General features: G+C 42.0%; 1 protein-coding gene across 3 annotated transcripts; it reads left to right on the forward strand.

Moving 5' to 3' along the window:
- Positions 1 to 58: 58 nt before the first annotated feature.
- SAR1B (secretion associated Ras related GTPase 1B) lies at positions 59 to 13923 on the forward strand. Of its 3 annotated transcripts, none has more exons than XM_059860497.1 (7): positions 59 to 371; positions 4690 to 4760; positions 7611 to 7730; positions 8513 to 8578; positions 9126 to 9229; positions 9380 to 9511; positions 11007 to 13923. In XM_059860497.1, exons 2-7 carry the CDS (start codon positions 4706 to 4708, stop codon positions 11121 to 11123), a joined length of 594 nt encoding a protein of 197 aa, XP_059716480.1. In that variant the 5' UTR covers positions 59 to 371; positions 4690 to 4705; the 3' UTR covers positions 11124 to 13923. The 3 variants fall into 3 exon arrangements, with proteins under 3 accessions (XP_059716480.1, XP_059716482.1, XP_059716481.1); XM_059860499.1 differs by having other exon boundaries at positions 59 to 367; XM_059860498.1 differs by having other exon boundaries at positions 59 to 289.
- The last annotated feature ends 6281 nt before the right edge of the window (positions 13924 to 20204 follow it).

A 20204-nucleotide genomic window follows, 5' to 3' on the forward strand; every position in this document is an offset into this window, starting at 1 on the left:
TTCCGGGAGCGGCGCAGCGGCTTAAGGGGCGGGGCCAGGGGCGGGGCTGGGCGGGCACGCGGAGGGGCGGAGCCGAGCGAAGACGAACCGAACCTAGTCGAACCCAGCCGAGTCACACTGAACCGGGGCGAGCCCAGGCGAACCTAGCCTGCCCAGACGAACCTAGACCACGCCTGCCCATCCGGATAGAGCAGAGTCGATCCGAACGCAGACAGGACCTCCCGAGTGTGGCCGCCGCGGGTGCCGGTGCCGGAAGGAGCGGCGGGGGGCGGAGCGGGCGCAGCCGCGGGTGAGTGTCGGTGTCGGTCGGTGTCGGTGTCGGTCGGTGTCGGTGCTGCCCGAGTCCCGGAGCACCTCAGGCTCGGCGGTGGGTGAGTGGGGTGGGCGGTGAGCGGTCTGTTCTCCCCAGCCGGCCCCCCAGGACGCTGGGCCGTTCCCGTGTCCTGTTGGGAGCGGCCTCCGGGCCGCGGCAGGGCCTGGCCGGGGGTCCCTGCGCGCCCCGACGAGCTGCGGCCTGCGCGGGGCCGCGGGCAGCGTGCCGCGAGGGGCTTGGGGGTGGCCGCTCCTCTCCCTTGCCGCCTTTCGCTTCTATCGCTTCCCTTTTTCCCCCCGGCACAGCCCTGGGGCTGCTGAGGCCGCTGGCGGCACTACCGGGTCACAGTGCTCGCATGTACCGAGCAGCGCTGCCTCCGGGGGTCTGCGATGGTGAGGTGCGTTAAGGAGCCGCATAACCCACGGATGCCCTGCAACCTCCCTGGGCAGCCGTCTGCCGCGTTGTACCGACCTGGCAGTACTTGTTTGAAGTATTGTTATGTCTTCAGAAGTTGCTGCTTTTAAAGGTTTTGTTCGTAAGTCAGTGAATGGTGCAGCAGCCCTGCACCGAGGATGTGCTTTGACAGCTGGACTTTGTAAGCCAGGGCTGCCTAAACCTCTGCATCAGGTGCCCCTAGGAACTTGTGTGTTGTAGTGCTGTCTTCACAGGTAAACTCTGCTGTGTCTAAAAATTAGTTGCTGGCAAAAAAATATTAAAATACTTTAAGAAAGTCTATGCTTTTACCTCATTTTCTAACTATGCCTTTCCTTAGCTCTTGATATACAACATCCAAGTGCAGTTTCAAATTAAAGAATAAACTGTGTTGTAGAATCTCAGTTTATCCACTGAGTTTCCTAGGGATTTTTACTTTTGTTGCCTGTGGTAATATTTTATGAAGTTATGGTGATCATGTGTGAAATTATAACTTTCAAGTAATCATGTTTCCATCCTGCTTGAAAAACTAAAAATACGCTGTTGGCAGTAGGCTTTAAGCTGTTGCTTGCAGGTTGTGGTTTCAGACTGAGCTGTGGTTGAAACTGATGTTTGGTGCTCTCAGGCTGGACTGAGATCTCTTCTCTTGCTGACAGTCCCCACACAGGTGTAGCACAGTGTGTTCCCAGTTCATGCAGGAGCTGTTCTCTTGGGTGTCACTGGTTTCTGTTTCCTCATTGTTCCATAAAGGCATTTAGAATGCTCTTTTAAAAGCCTGAAGTTGTCTCTTGCCTTAACTTCAAGAGACTTCGGAAGTGAGTAGTGTCCTAAGGTTTGGAAGTGAAATGATGAATTTTTAGCTAGGAAAAACGCAAGTTGAGTGTAGGAGGAAAAAATTTCCTAGTTTTCAGAAGATAAAAGAGGTGTGAGTGAGTTTGCTTGCTAGTCCATGCTGTCAGCAGCTTTCCCTTCAGGAGGCTGGCTCAGTGTTACCAGAGCCACTGCGGGGAATTCCTCATTCTCCACAGTCAGTAACTGAACCCGCATCCTTGGTCTGTGGAGTGATGGACCTGGCTCCACAGCAGTTACTGGGTGATGCTTTGCTGATGAAATACCATTGACCAGGGTTGAAGGGGATGTTTTTCAGTGGTAGACATGTGTCACTGAAGTGATACTAGAAAGTTAACTTTGGTATCTTTGCAGTGGAGACACAGTGATATCTGTAAAAGCAGTTGGTATCAAAAGACTGTCTTGGTCCAGCACAGCTTTTCGTTCAAAGCTTTTGTCTGCTTCCAGTGGATTATTTTCAAATCAACCCTTGAAATAACATTAAAATAGTACCTTCATCTCCGTCATGGCTTGTGAACAGTCTTCATTGTTCTGCTTTTGTGGTGTTTTTAACATGAGCCTGAGAGTTTGAGTCTGTATATGGTCAACAGCCTCAGCTCCTCCCTGAATTTGCTCTCAGCGTAGCACCTCTCAAACCAGAGCAGAGCCACTCCGGTTTTGTAATGCTTTGATTTGACACGGCTCTGAATTATAAAGTTTTCCTGCGTGATAAGAGTAGATTTAATATCGCTATGCAAATATCACCTGTGTGCCTTTACAATTAGCTGTCCATTTTTTTCCCATTTTGAAGTGTTTTCCTTTAACTGCTGCCAGCTGATATGGAGGTTGTTCTGGGAGGATTTGGCCAGCTCTGTTTCCAGCACCACTTTTCTTATGGTGATGGAAATTGAACCAGTATTAATGCCACTTGAGCTGTGTTTGTGGAGTAATCCCATTCTCAGATTAATCATTTGAATCTCACCCCTTAAAGTTTTTTCTGTAATGCATGAAGATTGTTTTGGTTGATGTTTTTTGTAGACCTAAGTGTAATAGATGGAACAGTTTAATACAACAGAACACTGAAGTTATTCTCACCTCAGTAATCTGAGCACTTCTCTTACATCATGCTGTTTGCCCTGATTTGCAGGTTATTTGAGTCGATCGTTTCCCTAAGCCCCACAGAGGCTTTTCTCGATTGGTGTTTTGCTCAAGCAATAAATAAATCTGCTGACGTGTGTGTTCTGCCATGTTTGCTTATTCTTGACCTTTGATTTTTAGCCATGCAAGGGACAGTTTCAGTCATGACATTGTGTAACTGGGTGTTTATGCATTGCCAAGCATATTTGATTGGTATTCTTAAAAATTGTGCCTGTTGCATCTGCTGTGTTATTCAGAGTAATGTAGATGTGGTTAAAGGTTTAAGGGTTAGCTGTGGCGAAACCAAGACACCTGGTGCTTCGTCATCTGAACAGATTTTATTCCAGTGGAAGCAAAGGTCATTTAAATACCCACTCCTCTTTCCACATTAGCTCTGTATGATGTGCCTGTTGTTGCGTAGCAAAGAAACTCTGTCATGAGTGTAGTTGCTATGATGGATGCCTGGATTTCTGGGCTGGTTCAGACCTGTGTTTTGACTCCTGTGTGCTGTGCTCTAGGCTCAGAGTTGCCCTGAAGTCCTCTTGTGATGCCCCAAGGCAGCCCTGCAGCTTCTAAACAAGTGTGGTGAGAACCTGTAGCAGTGTGGATGCCTCTCCCAGCTGTGTTTAGCAGTGTAGCCCAGTTTTTCCAGGGCAGTCAGACTCCAGTGTCCACAGGGGTCATGTATTCCAGTAGGAGTTAACTGGCTAAAGACTTATAAGGATGTTGCCCTTTAGTCTCCAAGAGAGCTAAAATGCTCGCAGCTCACTGTGTCAAACTGGTGCTTTCAGTGTGATTTAGAGCACAAGTTTGATGAGGAGCAGCTGAGGGAGCTGGGGAGGCTCAGCCTGGAGAAAGGAGGCTCAGGGGGAAGCCTCATGACTCTCTACCACTCCCTGACAGGTTATAGCCAGGTCAAGGTTGGTGTTTTCTCTCAGGTGACAAGAGACAAGACAAGAGGAAACAGCTTCAAGTTGTGCCAGCAAAGATTCAGTTTACATATTAGGAAAAATTCCTTCACTGAATGGGTGGCCAAGCCCTGGTGCAGGCTGCCCAAGGCAGTGGTGGGTTCACCACCTCTGGAAGCATCAGAAGTCCCGTGGATGTGGCCTTGGGGACTTGGTTTAAGTGTTAAATATGGAGGTGCTGTCCTAACAGTTGGACTCAGTGGTCTTAGAGGTCTTTTTCAACGTCAATGATTCTATGGTTATCCTCACTTTGAATAATGAGGAAATTAAGATGAAAGCTAGGAAAGTAATCACTCATGGCTACACAATGAACCTAGTATAGGCTCTCAGCTCAGCTTCTATTATTGAATCCAAGCTGAAGGAATTCAATGGGGAAATATGGGAGTCTGGTGGGATTTTTTAAACAAAACTTTTGCATTTAAGATTTGAATTGTGGCAGCCTGTGCAGGGCAATACAGGAGGTCACTGTCTTTGAAGGGTAGTTCCAGTGCTTTGTGCTTGGTAATTGTTTTCCATAACAAGCCAAACAGACAAGTTCTGTGTGGACAAGGATTTATTTGGTATCAAACTTCTCTAGATTCAACTATGCAAAACTTCTTCACTTCTTACTGCCTCCACTTTGAACCCCAGCAGCTCCCAGGGGTGGCTGGAGCCCTAAATCTGCACTGATATCCCTCTAGTGTCCTCTCTGAAGTGCTGCCTTTCCCCAGCTGAAAAGTAAAAATCCTGTTTAAAGCCTTCAGTGGATCATCACATACCTTCAACAAATTGTACTTTAGATAAAATTATTTTTACTTCTTGCAAGGACTTCAGTCCATGTAGTGTTTTCCCAAGGAGGGAAAATCTTTGCTATTGTCATTTAACTGGTCTATGATACAGTTTACCAAAACTTTTTTTTTAAATTTTTTAACAGAGGATTTTAAGTTATTTTTGTTACCTATAAATATTTTACAATGCTTAATGTGCTGTTCTGACAGAACCTAAATGTATTATGTTTTCTTTCTATTTCAGACTACAAGATTCAGATATGTTCCTATTTGACTGGATTTACAGTGGTTTCAGTAGTGTGTTGCAGTTTTTAGGTAAGACATAATTGTTTGGGTCTTTTCCTTTCTGCTATTTTTGTGTAAAATATCTGTTCACCTCTGTTATCTTCAAATAAGACTGCTGGATAAATAATAATATTTGGTTTGGTGTACATTCAGTAACACTCAAACAAAGTTTCACTTATCAATACTGAGCATTTCCAGAGTGTGCTCTCTGCTCTGTCTTACATTAACCCTTCCTGAAAAAAATTACATTTTATTTCATGATCATAAAAGGTCGGACTTTTCTAATCATACTAAATTTAAGCTGGTGTAATTCAGTTGGCTTTTATGGGTCTTCTCCTGATTTTTCTCTGCTGTAAAGAACTGAACTCAGTTATTTTAATTCAGTTCTTTTGCACATGAAGCTATCATTTCAGAATCCAAATAGGAGGGACTGTCTGCAAAAAATTAGTGTCAGATATTGAAACCCTTTCTCATGTTCAGCAGCACATTGCTCTGTGATTTTTTTGTTCTGTGCCACAGAAATTAATGTGAAACTTCACTAGCGTCTACTCAAGAGCCACAGAAAATTATTCGCTCTTCAAAAAGTCTGCAATCCATATCAGTCCAAGGTGAAAAAACTCCACAACCATGAGGAAAATTAATGTTAGGAAACAATTAATGTTAGGATACTAAAAAAAGGATCAGAAGTTGCAAATCACATAGGTAAAAGACACAATTTCCAAGTTGAAAGGATTTTATTGAAGTGATCAAAAAGCATTTGAGTCTAAGTCATAGCAAGCTGTGCCACCTACCTTTTATCAGTTGAAAGTTTAAAGTTTTGCACTGAATGTCAGACCCTTGGCCTCCTATCAAAATGTTAGCCAGTGAAATTTTAACTAAGTTGACTAATCTTTCTTATCTCTTCTTCCTTAGCTGCACAGTGATTACTGCACACTGGCCTGCTCTTCCATTCCTGTGCAAGTAAAGGCTAATTCTGCTGAAAGATAGAGGAGCTTGAAGCAGCTCCCTCTATTATGTCCCTCTTTTTCTAAAAGAAACACTTTCTCTTTGCATTCTCAGTTAGAGTTGAAGAAGGCAGATCTTAACATTGGGAAACTACCCCCAGTTCCCTGTGCTGTCCTGTCAGAAGGTTAATGGGATCACTTTAGGGAGAACATCTTTGCACAAGTATACTTCTGGGAGGCACAAAAACATTTTTTAATTTGTATGTATGTATAAAAACTCAGGTCTTGGTGTAGCCAGGAGCTGAAGCTCCTTGTTAGTCTTGTGTTTCTCTGAAAGACGCCTGGGAAGCTTGAAATGTTATGGTGCAACCAGCAACATCTGACTGGGAAGCAAAGACTCCTCGATCTGCAGGCTGAGAGTGGGAAAAATATTATTGTTTTCCTATAGATTAGTAGAGTTTTGTTTAACTCATAAGGTGAGTGTGAACTGGAGTCTCTCCTGTGATGTAAGTTAGTATATGAAAATGTTTGTCCACTTCTTTCTCTGTAAACATTAGCACTTCCTCCTCCATTCCATAGTTTAATAGTTAGTATGGATATGGGCACGTGAGAAGGTGAGTTTGGGAAATAAGAGTTGTTGTATTTGAAAAAACTGTGAAGACACTCTGCAGGACTGGAGTAATCCAGATCATTGATGAAATAAGATGATGAATAGGAGAGAATATTCATTTCTACAAGTTACAAAACATGTCCAGCTGGAATGTGATCCCTGAGATTAGCTCGAAGGCAGAGGGAGAGGTGAGCAAACAGCAGTGGTGTAAAGGTCTGCTGAGCAGAGGCACCTCTGCCCCTGCAATGCTGCAGCCTCAGCAGGGCTGGCTGAACATCCCAGCACACAGAGCATAGCGCATTACAGAAGATTGGGGTTTTTTTCAGTCCAGAACAGGATTAATTTTTTGGTTTTAAATTTAATTTATCTTAATGTTTTACTTTGAATATCAATGAGTTTGAAGCAGTGAAAACTAATTCTGGCAGAGGTTGCAGTGTTGACAAGTTATATGAGAATTGCCCTTCGATAATCTCCAATTTAAGAAAATATGGTGTTTGTGTTTTTAAAAATCTTTCCTCTCCTTCACAGCAACTGTTGCATTTCTAGGGTTACAAGTGGAGGGAGAGAAGAAGGGCAAAAGACATTTTATAAAGATGACAACCAATGAAAATAAAATTTCTTATTCCTGTAAGGAAAGCATTGTCACATGGGACAAAGTATGTCAGAAGTGTCCTGACGATGCCATTCAAGATGTAGCCAACAGTTTTCCTGGGGGTGTGGGTAAAAGTTCCTTTTTGCCCAAATAACGTGTTAACCAATACTAAAGAATTCATTCACAAATTATGTTTATCGATGTTGAATCCAATTATCCATATTATTGTGATTGAGGTCTAAGTTTTCTGTTTGTCTCAGACAAGTGTTTTGCTGTAATTGGAGGTAGGTGAACAGAGTTCAAGTTCAGAATGGTCCATGGTCCAGAACCTGCTGTTAGTGTTGGGTCTGTGCCCATCTCTCCACCACCTGTGAGCAGAACTGTTCTTTTGCTGGGGCAGAGTAAACTACACTGATAGCATTTAGTCCTTTCTGTCATAAGCTTTTCCTAAGATAATGGAGTGCATTTCCATGATTGACACATTCACACCAATTTGTGCCTCTCCTGCCAAGTATCCTGTAAGCTGCATGTTACCTGGTGCAGCGAGCTGTTGGTAAGTGGGAATGTCATTTGTACAATGTGGATAAAGGGCACTGATAAAGGTGTGGTGGAGTTTTCTTGGTCTGTATTTTGTACCGTGACTGTAACACTTTGTTCCTAGGAGCAAAATCATCTCTAGTGCTGGAAATGAACTCTGTTGAACTGATTAATCACTGGGTCCTTTCTTGTTCTAGGACTGTACAAGAAATCAGGCAAACTAGTGTTTCTTGGACTGGACAATGCTGGAAAAACTACACTGCTGCACATGCTCAAAGATGACAGACTGGGACAACATGTCCCTACGTTACACCCCAGTAAGTTCATAGTGCTGTTCCTTAGCTAGAAAGCATTTGAGGGATTGCAAGAAAAGCAGGATCTGATTATAAGACCACTAGTGTAACTGGGGAGATACAAAGGGATTTTTGGGATTGCAATCCATGGATAGTTCAAGTAATCTTAAAAAAAATGTGTATAGGATAGTTCAGAGTGTGATATTTAAAATTAAGAGGTGAATGACAAGCAGAACAATGAAGCAGAGAGTTTGTTCTATAGAAGCTGCAAGAAATAGGGGCTTGCAATTTTTGGGAACAGCTTCTCTGTATAATTAGAAAATCAGTGTTTGTGTCTCAGAGGTTGCTGTGTAATTGTTATCCTGGTAACCTTGCTGGAGAAAAAGTTCAATGCAGGTTGAAAATGTGGATTTGGGAAGTCTGGTAAGGAGGTGAGAAACTGGGAAAGGGTGTGAAGAGGAGAAACCTTGAACAGTATTGAAAACAAAATGCTAAATGCAAAATCTTTTTGCAAACCAGATGTCAGAGTCAACTGTTGTTTGTGTAACATGTAGGGATAAATAATGTAGGAATACCCTGCTCTTCTTAGCATTGTAGATATTTCACACATGCTTTAATGGTTAATAACATTTGGGTGATACACAAATGTACCATTGATTTTGAGAGAATGTATTACTCTCATGTTCTTCTTGAATAACAAAATACTGGAAAGAACCAAAAGAAAGTAAAATCTGTGTGCTAGAAGGTCAGACTTTTCCAAAGCACTGCGTAATCTACACCTAGAACATAATTCTGTGTATTTCCAGCTTCAGAAGAGCTGACAATTGCTGGCATGACTTTCACTACCTTTGATCTGGGTGGACATGCTCAAGGTAAGAGTGTGTGTTGACTCACTTAAGCTCACTGAACTGGGCTGGAGTTTGCTTCCAATCAGAAACATGGCCCTGCTTCAGAGACTGACTTCCCAAACTCTTCTGGGACAGCATAAAAGACATTGGCTGCTCTTTTGCCCATCTCCACCATTTATCAGAAATCACAAATATCATTTAGCAAGTAGAGGAGAAACTTTTGACTAATACTGTGAGGAGGAGTTGTGTACTTTGAGTTTGTTGCATTTACCTGCAAACTTACTTTGTTGACATAATTCTTGGGGAAACAAAAACCATTTCCACACATCAGCATTCATGTGGGATAGAACAGTGATAACATTAGAGTGAATTTTAATTTTGTTCTGTTATTTCAAGCTTTGTAAAATATGAAATTGCATTCCAAAGACTAGCAACATAAGCTAAGAATTTAAAAAAAAATCAAAATCAAATTAATAAACCCACACACACCTGTTGCTTTTTAATTACCAGTGTGCATCACTGTTATTTGGGGATAATTTCCTTTTATTTTCATTTCTTATTTTCCCTGTAGCTCGCAGGGTGTGGAAAAACTACCTGCCTGCAATTAATGGTGTTGTGTTCTTGGTGGACTGTGCAGATCATGAAAGATTGCTTGAATCAAAAGAAGAACTTGATGTAAGTTTAAATAAGCTTTTGAAGGTTTGAACTTCTAAGAACTAAGCTCAAATACCCAACAGATCTCTGCTGTCACCTGCAAATGAGTAGTAGTGATTTGACCTTATGTATTTTAAATTAATCAGTCCTCCTTTCTCCATTCCTTTGCAGTCACTAATGACAGATGAAACTATTGCTAATGTGCCTATCCTAATTCTTGGTAACAAGATTGACAGACCTGAAGCTATCAGTGAAGAGAGGTTACGAGAGACATTTGGTCTGTATGGCCAGACAACAGGAAAGGTATTGCTTGGTTTGGTTTTTTTATTTTTGTGAGGTTTTTTGCTTAGGCAGTTAGTTTGCCTTATTTCTGTGTTGACTCTGGTTCGCTCCAACTATACAAAATAAATGTTTTTCTAATTTATAAAGTACTTAGTACATAATAACAGTGTATAGAATGAATCCCAGAGTGTGTGTGCGTGTGTTAAATGTATGTCTACTGCAACTTTTTACATTGTATTTAATGCCGCATTTTTTCGGAGAAAATGTATTTGTACCTAGAATAATTTTTAGTACTTCAACTTTCTTAGGCACTATTTTTAAACATTTTTCAGAGTTGTAGAGTGCATTATGAGAGAAATCTGAATAGAATCTTTCTCATTTTAAGTGCAAGCTTTAATAATTTTCTACCTAACATATTTGCCTAAAGCTTAGAGATGGATTTACACCACTGTAGTCTAAGTTTGTGCGTTGTGGGAAGGGAGAAGTTCCTATTGGCATCCATAGCAGCAAGGCAGATTTCTAGTGAGGATCTTCGTGATACTTCAGCTCCTTTTAATGTAAAGTTAGTACAGTGCTCTGCTTGTGAGCATTAGAAATGGTGCTTGATGTCCTTGGCCCTTGGAAAGAAACCTCCCTGCAGCTGACAGAGTCATTTCACTGTGGCTTCCAATCACAGCTCCCATTAGCTGACCAGGTCTGCTGAGGGCACCTGCCTTGCAATTACTCTTTGCTTATTCACTCTTAGGTGCCTCCCTTTAAGTTCAGTGTCAGTCATAGTTTAGGTCAGGCAAGAAGGAATCTTTATTTTCTTTTTTGTTGCATTTTGCCCTCTTGTTTTCTGGTCTTTACACCACATGTATTTGATGAAGCATGGACACCACTGTGAATCTCCAGTAGAACAGCAGCTTTATTGCACTCTTGGCAAGCAAGCACATGACACTCTTGCTTTGGTCACTCCTAAAATTTGTAGCAAATGTTTTTATCTGGTTGGAAAACTGTTGCAAACAGAGCAGGGGACTGTGACTGAACACCAGATATACACTCTAAAATTTTCTTTGCATGTTTGCTGTTCCATTCTGGTTTCACCTACTTCCCCCTCTCCAGTGTGGATGCACTTGAGAGCATGCATGGTGTTCTTGTACACAAGTTACTGAGGTGAAGATCACATGTTCTGGTCTCGCTGTGGAGGCGTCAGTCTCAGAGAGGCTGGGGATGCCCCATTCCTGGAAGTGGTTTCATGCCAGTTTGGACAGGGCTTGGAGCAACCTGGCATAGTGGAAGGTATCCCTGCCCACGGCAGGGGTTTGGAATGAGATTAGCTTTAAGGTCCCTTCCAACCCAACCCATTCTATGATTTTAGATTAATTTATTTTCCAAAATTCCAGTGTCAAACAGGAGTTAAATAGGGGCATTCCATAGAAGCAGATGTCCATGTGGAATAGATGCTGTTTATTAAGGGAACTGTAAGGGCATGTTTTACCAGGAGCTGTAAGGGCCTGTCTGTGTCTCTCTGCAGGGCAGCACACCACTGAAGGACCTGAATGCCAGGCCCCTGGAGGTGTTCATGTGCAGCGTGCTGAAGAGACAAGGCTACGGGGAGGGGTTCCGCTGGATGGCCCAGTACATCAACTGAGCCTGCCAAGATCCCAGCAGCACAGCCTGGCCCGGGGCTCAGTGGCTGCTCCTTATTTGATCACTCAGTGTACGTAACTTGAATTCATTTGACTGTTCAATTTTAAAAATACACATTTTTAGCTAATTATATCATTGATGCTAAATTGTAAGTGTGAGGATTGCAAAATTATTTCAAGCAAGTTTGTAAGTTTAAATACCACAACCTGTGAGCTTTCTAATCCCATGCAACATCCTTTTGCAGCTTTTAATTTAATGAGTCTCCAGCACCATTTTTGGTCAGAGCGACTTTCCAGTACAGTATGTTTGAATGCACTTTTTAACAGCTGAAAACGATGAACATGTGAAAAATATTTAATGCTTATGTTAAATTTTTTATGTACTTTTTTGAAACTGGTTTTATAACTTTAGAGTATATAACCATCTTTCAAGGAATAATAAATAATTAGCTGATGGATAATTGCATGATGCCTTACAGTTTTCAATAATACTCTTTCTTATGCAACGTCATGCAATAAATTTAAATCCCGTTTTTGGCATCTTTAATGGGAAATGTTTCATTTTAATGTGTCTTAACTAGTGAGGCTGATCTGAATATGTGGGATATTTTCCTGAAACACAAGTAGGCCACAAAGTAGTTTTGTTGTAGAATTGAGTAAGGTAGGTTTTTTCAGACTACTAAATTGTATTTATTTTAGGATTTTCCATAGTAAAGGAAAAATCCACTGTGATGTCCTTATAATTACCACAAATACAAGAAGTCTAAATTAGCTGTGCCAGAGTAAATCTTGAATTAATGACAAAAGTGGTCTTAATCTACTGGTCTCTTGAACTAAACCCCTGATGTGACACAAGAAATACAGTTTCTTTCTGAAGAAATAAGAATACCACTGCAGTAAATATCTTGTTTCCAATTTCATTCATTTTTGGGTCTACCAGAAGACTTGCCCATGAAATTTCCAGGAAAAATAGGGGGCTGCCATTGCTGCTTTTGCAAGTTTACCAGCTCACACTCATTGGCCTGTGAAATGAGTTTTATTTTTAGGACAAGATGGATTCTTTTACTTGGTTTTGCCCTGAAACCTGACTAGTGTGGCAGCTGCTGGCTGCCCAGGGCACTTATTTCTGAGGTAAAATTCAGTCCCTCTTTTCAGTTTCTGACTGCTTTTCCCTGCTTTTGAGTGTTAGTTCCCCAAAGAGAAAGCAAGTTATCTTTGAAGAAAGGGTGCCACAGCACATTTTATTGATGCTGGCTGGGAGCTGTTGTGGGTGCTTTCTTGTGCTGGGCAAGTTTTACTCCTAATTTGCCAAATGAATGTGAGGTTTCAGCCCTGGAGTCACCATTTCATTATGATGGCTTTGAGTTTCACTGTGTAGTTTGTTTTGTCCTTGTACAAATACAAACTGCTGCAAGTTGTACTGAATCCTTTTACTTCCTGTTGTACATCTTCTCCAAAATACTTTAGGCCTTATGTTTCCAATATCCATGGCAGCAAATGTATTTCTGGCTGGTTTGATTTCACAAATAACTTTCTTTTGACCTCTGGGCTTGAATCTCAGATCTAAAGGCTGTAGGCACAAAGCAAATAAATGAGACTTATTCCTTGCCCAAACCTGAACTGGTATGTTAGAATATTGATTATCAGTTCCTCACAGTCCTAGATTGTGCATCTGAATAATTCAGAACCTAACTAATACAAATTGTAAATGAAGTTTATTACTGCAGAATCACATGCAAAACATTAAGCCCAGTTTGTGTGTAATGCAGTTCAGTGTGAGGGCATTGGAGGGCTTTGCCAAATGACCAACATAGAGAATTCTGCATTTTAACTCATGCTCAGCTATAGAGTGGTGTCTCTGCTGCATAAATCCAAACTGGAGGCAAGAAGTGGCCTCTCACCACTGTGTGGACAGTGTGTGTGTCTTTACTACCTACAGCCATTATGTAGGAGATATGCCTCTTGGATTTTCACTCTAGCTTTTTCTGATGATGTTTATAATGCAGAGAACCACAGTGTAAATATTAAAAGTACTACTTGCAGAGTCACATTGCGGTGTTGATGTGAGGGATTTGGGACTGTGTTGCCTGTGCTTATGGAAATGAAGCTGGAAGTGGAGATGCTGTGCTGCACTTCCACAGGCTGAGCCATTGCATGGGCTTGGAGGGTTCCTCCTCACCTGCTCTTCCAACCAACTGTGAACAACAGCACTAAAGAAAGGGGTAATCCTATTAAAAAGGAAGGGAGGTGATGATGCTTTAAAGTGTGTGTTAAGAATAGTTCCCAGTGTGGAAACACCCTTGGTTCCCTGGTTCCTGCTCTGGGATGGTGGCTGAAATGTTATTGTAATAAGGGCATGAAGAAACCTGGACCTTGTGTTATCCAGCTGGGTATGTTGTTGGAATAGGTGATCAATGCTCAGTGAAATACATAAATAATCTTGCTCTATTTCATTTCATTCAGCAGAGGAAGGACCTTTCTTCTGTAGTTTACATTCTGTTGTGCACATGAATGTGAATGAGTGTTGTGTGTCTTTGTGTGAAGACTTTATTAATAGACAAGTATACTGATGAGAATTTTCCTGGTGGTTCTCATCCCCACCCCCTCCATATCCCCCTGGCCATTTATTTCTGTTTTATTCCTATGACTGTGGCCGGTCTTGCTTCAAAAAAAAAGTAGTGTTCACATTTAGGTCTGACTTAAATGATTTTTTTTTTGCACTCTTGACTATGCAGATTTTAATTGACCATCACTTTAAAGAATGTGAAAAAGAAACTCATTAATAAAGATGTTATTTATGAATTGTCTCATTTTGTTTTTACATTGCAACAGTTCCTTAAGGTAAATGAATGCAGATTTCTAAGATCCTACTAACAACTTCTGACAGTGGCCTGTATTTCATGGCAGTGACCCCATTTACTAACATCTCTGGGTTGAAGATTTATTTTGCTTGGATGTAATTAAAATTGGGGTCTAGTATGTACTGTATAACTGAGAGGTGATTGCTGTATTTCAGTCTTGGTTTAATACATTTTTCAGCAACAATTATTGGCATTGGGGATGGGAAAGCTCTCCAAGCTTTCTCATTTATCCTCTGCCAGATCAGGATTATTTCTGTGTTCAGGTCCTGACTATGATGTGCCAAAGGTGACCTGTGGCATTCACTGGAGTACAGTACCTGCATGCATGGGAGCTTTATTGTGTTTTGATAATTGGATCTGAGCATCAAATAGAACATTTGGCATTCACTTATTTATAATAATGTCAGTTCAGAAAAATGATGGAGGTGGTCTCCAATCCCAGTGAATTCACAGGTCTGCTGGAGGTCAAATTGTTCTTCTCTTGTTTGTCCTGTCAAAGTATTTGGTTGTTACCAACCAAAGTCCAGTGTTTCTGTTGACTACAACGTGCTCACATTTAGGTCACGCTATTGTTAGCTGTGGACTGAGGAGTTACATTTGAGCTTCATCCACTGGGGTCAGTGGGGATGTGTAACTCCTTGCACTTGGACAAACCACTCTTTGCACTGGTGTTTCTGTTCTGAGATGTGAGTGCACTAAATGTTGAAAATCATAATTTATATAATAGACTGCAGAAGAAAAGCTAAAGGTGAAAGTGTTCTTTAACATGTTGTCGATGCATTTGTTATTATCTTGTTCCATCCTATGCTGGAAATACAAGTATTGGGAATAGAAAATAAAATTTTGCTTGCAATTTGAAGGAGTTTTAAACAGGTAGTTCTTGTCAAATTATCAAAATCAGGAAAAAAGTGTGCTCAGTATATGGTCTAGGAGTAAGTACTACTATATCCACCCAAGAAAACCCAAACTATCTCATTTTTGCTCAACTTCTGTTCATGGGTGTATGGGAAAAAATCCTCTATTTGAAAAACTCTTTGAACATGGAAAAAAATTGCCTTTCCTTTGTTGCAGTTCTAAAATAAGATGGAAAGATATGATCTTAGAGGTGAGTGATATATCCTTAGAATCCAGCTGCCCTCTAGAATTGGCCCTCTTGGTGGGACTATGGAGTGGGAGTTGCCACTGAGTTAAAACTTACCAAACCAAGTGTAGCCCACAGGAGAGTGTGTTAACCTACTGTTAGAGAACTACTTTCCAACCCTAAGCATACATTCTCCTTAGTTTACATTTTTAAAATTATTTTTGTCTGCTTTTTAATTGCAATTAAAAATTTGATGAGCAAGTATGGTAAAATAATCATTTTAAAATATATCCCTTGTTTTTCTTACAGCCCTGTTTCTTACTGCACATGTTGCATCATAGTAAGAAATCTTACATTAATATTCTGGAGCCTTTGATGCCTTTCATTTTAAGGCCTCAGAGCTTTCAATCTGCTAATGTTGCCTCATCATCCTTGTGAGTAGAAGGGCTCCTGTCCTTGTTTTACCTCTGGTGCCAGTGGTGGCTGGAGGGATTGGGTCATGCTTGGGCTCTGCCTGAACAAGAAGAGCTCTCACAGCAGCCTCGAAGGAAGTGGTGCCTCCCTAACGTGGGCACTGTTTGCCCATGTCTGTAACAGGATGACAGAAGCCTCCTTCACACAGAAGCTACTGGAGATACCTCACAAACCTTGTGTAAATTAGTGGCACACTGGGCTGTTTTGGGGGGAGCTTTATTCCAACACTGTGATGCTTAAAAATTCTGAGAAAAAGAGACCTCTATCAAAGAAGAAATTCTGGTCATGTTTTCAGAGCCATTGTCAGGCACAATGCAAGAGAGAAGCAGTGTGAAGTTCACACGTGTTTTTGGCCATTATTATTTTGTGAGAAATGAAGAAAACCCAAAAAGTTCATCTGTGGGTAGCTGAAGTTAACTGAGCTGCTGCGTCTGACTGCAGTGAAGAATGTGTAACAGATCCTCACACATGTGACTGTGGGATGAGTCTCTTTATGTCTCTGTAAACATGAAATTATGAAATGCACACCATGGAGATGGGGCTGGTGAGGTTCTCGGCTGACCTGGTCAACTGTCATTTGGCTTGCACCTCTCTGGGAGTACAAAGCAAATTTAAACTTGCTGCAGAACATTGTGCTGCTGGAAGATGTTTAGTGAAAGAGAAGCAGGTTCATGCAATAAAGCAAAAAAAGCATCCTGTGTTATAGATAAGAGGGAAAATGCTGTGAGTTTCTGTAATAATATCTCAGACACCTTGTGGGCATAAGAGCACTTGACAAAGACAGCATCTAGAAAAAAACTCAATAATTTTTCTTTTGTATGTTCCAGACCTGAAATAAACAGATGTGTGCCTGAGACTTGGATCCTTTCTGCAAAATATAAAAAAAGTGCAAGTCTCAAGATTGCAAAAGAAGGAAAAAAGATGTGAGAGAAATGGGTCATGGAGACTTTGCTTTTGCACTCATTAGGTGGTACCAGACCTGCACAGTATGAGGCTGTGGTGGGGAAGGAGCTGGTCCTACCCTGAGTCCTTGGCTGGAGCCTTCTGGGATCCAGCCCATTGCCACAGGGAGTGAGTAGGAGGGTGGCACTGGGCAGGTGCTTGCTGGGACAAGGAGCAGCCTGTCTGTGCAGGCACAGGAGTACTGCCAGGTGGGAGGAGACCCAAAGCCTGCCCTGGGAACTGGGTGAAAAAATCATGCAAGGAGGGAGAGCAAAACTCCATCCAACCTGGCCCTGAACAGGGACAGGACAGCCTGTCCTGGACAGCTTCTCTGGGCAGCCTGTGCCACGGCCTCACCACCCTCACAGGGAAGAGTTTGTCCCTAATATCCAGTCTAACCCTGCCCTCTGTCAGTGTGAAGCTATTCCCCCTTACCCTGTTGCTCCAGACCCTTGTCTGAAGTCCCTCCCCAGGTCTCTTGGAGCCCCATTAGGTGCTGGAAGGGCCTGTAAGTTCTCCCTGGAGCCTTCTTGGCTCCAGAATGAATAACCCCAGCTCTCTCAGCCTGACTCCAGAGCAGAGATGCTCCAGCTCTCAGAGCATCTTTGTGGCTTCCCCTGGAGTTGCTCCAACAAATCTCTCTCCTTTTTATTTACTCCATTTCTGATTTTCTCATTTTGCAGAAGAGGCAATCAAACTCCCACCTCATTTTCAGCAAATGCTTGAGCACAGTCCTTTCAGAAACAGATGGTGCCCATCCATTCACACACAACATCCCCCAAACTCCTGGAGCAGCATGTGCCTTCATCTTCCTCCCGTGCCATGCAGCCTACAGGGCATGTGTTGCAGCCCTGCATCTGACCCCTGCAGCCTATGTTGCTGTATCTCCCTGGGGAATAGCCTGCTCCCAGTCCTGACCTTTAGAAAGTTTGTGGGTTTTTTGAGCTCAGTAAAAAATCAGGTGAAGTGGAAAGAGCAGCTTTCTAGCCCACAAACCTTCCACAGTCCTGGAAATGTTCTCAGTGGAAAGCTGTGCCTGTTGGGAAGGATTCAGTGAGGAGCCGAGGTTGGCATGTTACTGAGGTAGAAAAGCCAAAGAAAACCCTAAAACCCCAAATTCAGCTCATTCCCCCCTATCAGTGCACCCATACCCCTTATTGTCTGTCTGGGCAGCTCTGCCAGCAGTGAAGTGTTGGTGACTACTGTGGAAATTTGACTAGAAATTACTTTTAAATGGTTTTCCTATGAGCTTCCTAATTGTGTACAAAGGACAGCATAGAAGAGTAGGATGGCAAGAAAAAAATGTGTTAAAATTTCACAATAACTGGCTACTTGCTGTTAGGGAAAGCCAGAAATTTATGTCCCAGTTTAAGCTTATCATAGTGTGCCCCACTTTTGAGGTACTTAGCAGAAATTATCCTAGTCGTAGTTGAAACATTCATTTTATTCCCACTTTCAAGTTATGTTGTCATGCTTTTCTTTGCCTTGGACACACAGAATCATAGAACTGTTTGGGCTGGAAAAGCCCTCTAAGATCAAGTGCAACCATTCACACAATTATTAGTGTTAATATCATTAGTGTTATAGAATTAGTGTTAATATGCTGCTCTAGGCCCTGTGCATTCCTCCTGCCCTTGAGATGAATCCCAGCCCAAGTGGACCATGGCAAGGTTTGCTCAGTACTACAGCTGCAAGAGATTTGAGCCATGATTTGATTTATGTCCTATAGGGAACTGCAGCATCAGTTGTTTAGGATAAGATGCTGAGTATAATTTGATCTTGACAGCTATGGGGTTAGAAGGACAAATGCTCCAAAAGTCTTAGTTTCTTTTCCTTATTGGTACTTATTTAGTTGCAGGAGGACAGGAGGAGAATTATTCAGATTTTGGTGCATAGGAAAAGCAGGATCAAGCCCTTAATTTTGCACCTTTAAACTCTCAAGGCTCAGTTTTGCTGATGCAAAATTTGTTCATCTCTCACAGGCCGCTGGTGCTGCGTTTGCTGGAGTGGGGTGATGTATCTCTGAATGACAGAGGGGATTCTAGCTCCAAAAGAGCTCCTTTGATCTAGATTTCAAAAATATATAGTTAGGATCTGTGTAAGAGCTTCAGTGAAGTGGATAATTTGGATGGTGGCCTCCTTTTCCCAATGAATTTTTGTAATTAAAGAGGTCTCATTAACCAACAGTTGTGTTTTCTGCCTTGTGGCAGTTTATAGAAATTTGATATTTCCAGGTATTTCAGCTCTATCATTTAGATTCTTGACTTTCCTTGCAAGTATTTGTACTTAAACAGCAGACAGATTGGCAGTGAGCTGTGGTACATGTGAATGCTCCTCATAAAAAACCATTACAAAAGCAAACAGAACTCCAGGTTCACTGAGGAATAGGAGCAAACCAAGGCTTAACCAGCCATGAGTCAATGCAGAAATAAAGTGCCTATTTATTGGTAAATAAAGGCTGGCTCCCATTCCCTGCTTCCAAGCCCACATGCCCCTGAGAGGTTTGGAAAGTGGTGATGCAAACTGATGAGTCACAGTTTAGAACAATATTTTCTTCATGTGAAATGACTCAGGATAAAAGAAAAACAGGTTTTTCAAGAAGCTGATGAAATTACAAAAAAAAAAAATTAAATAATAAAACAGTAGGACATCTTGAACCCTGTGCTGAAAGTATATCTGTTTCTGAAGGGTAAGGTGGTGGGTGCTTGAGATCAGGGGATCAGGTTGTATCTGCTTTCAGCTCATTTTCTACTTCCAGAGCATGCATGGTGATAACCACAGCAAAAAGGAAAAAAAAAAAAAAAAAAAAGTATATGAGCACCATGTACCAAACAACATCTCATTTAACACTGTAGTGTGGCCTTTGTCTGCATCACAGTCCCTGCCCTCTCCTCTTTGCCAGTGTGAGGTGAAGGTTGGTCCTGCTGGGCAGAGGGCAGCACAGCTCCCTGTGAGGTCTGCTAGGATTCTCTTGGGATGGGAGATGTCCCCTGCCATGGCCCAAAGAGCCTCTTCATGAACTAAGGGCTCTGCTAGGGACAGTGCTATAAAAATAGCACATCCATATTATAGATGTGTTGTTATCTGTAACATCATCCATATTAGACATATCCCTCTTTCCTCCTGTGAAGGTGGAATATGCTGCTCTGTAGTTTTCATGGCCCCACAAATATCCATTCCAGGTGTTTTGTTGAGTATTATTGCAGAAATTATCACCTTAGAAATCTGAATGCAAATATGTACAAATTTTTCAAGGATTTAATTACAACAGAACAAATAGGCAAAGGGGAAGGCAAGCTACAGTCTATCAATGAAAACACCATAATCAGATTAATACAGCAGCCAAAAACCAGGCTTACTTCCTCTCTGTGCTATTTGTATCACATGATGGGTAGCAAATTTCCCAATACCCTTCCTCAGCACTTTGTTTCCTACACATTGTTGGGTTTGTGTGAAGGAGGAGGGAGCTCTTGTCTTTCTGGGCTGCTGGCATCTCCCCAGTGCCGAGGACTTCATCCACACTTCAGGCGTCCTTCCAGTCAGGCATGCTCCCGGGAGGATTCCTGCTCTCACTGCTTTCCTTCCATCCATAGGTGGCAGCAGGCTTTAAAATCTTTAACCTCTCACCACTGATGTTTTTTAAGAGCTCAGGGAGTTGTGCAACGATCTCCAGAATTACTGTGCACAGAGCTGGGGAAAGAGGAACGGATTCTTTCCAAGGAATG

This window comes from Haemorhous mexicanus, chromosome 15, assembly GCF_027477595.1.
Source record: "Haemorhous mexicanus isolate bHaeMex1 chromosome 15, bHaeMex1.pri, whole genome shotgun sequence".
Classification (NCBI taxonomy): domain Eukaryota; kingdom Metazoa; phylum Chordata; class Aves; order Passeriformes; family Fringillidae; genus Haemorhous; species Haemorhous mexicanus.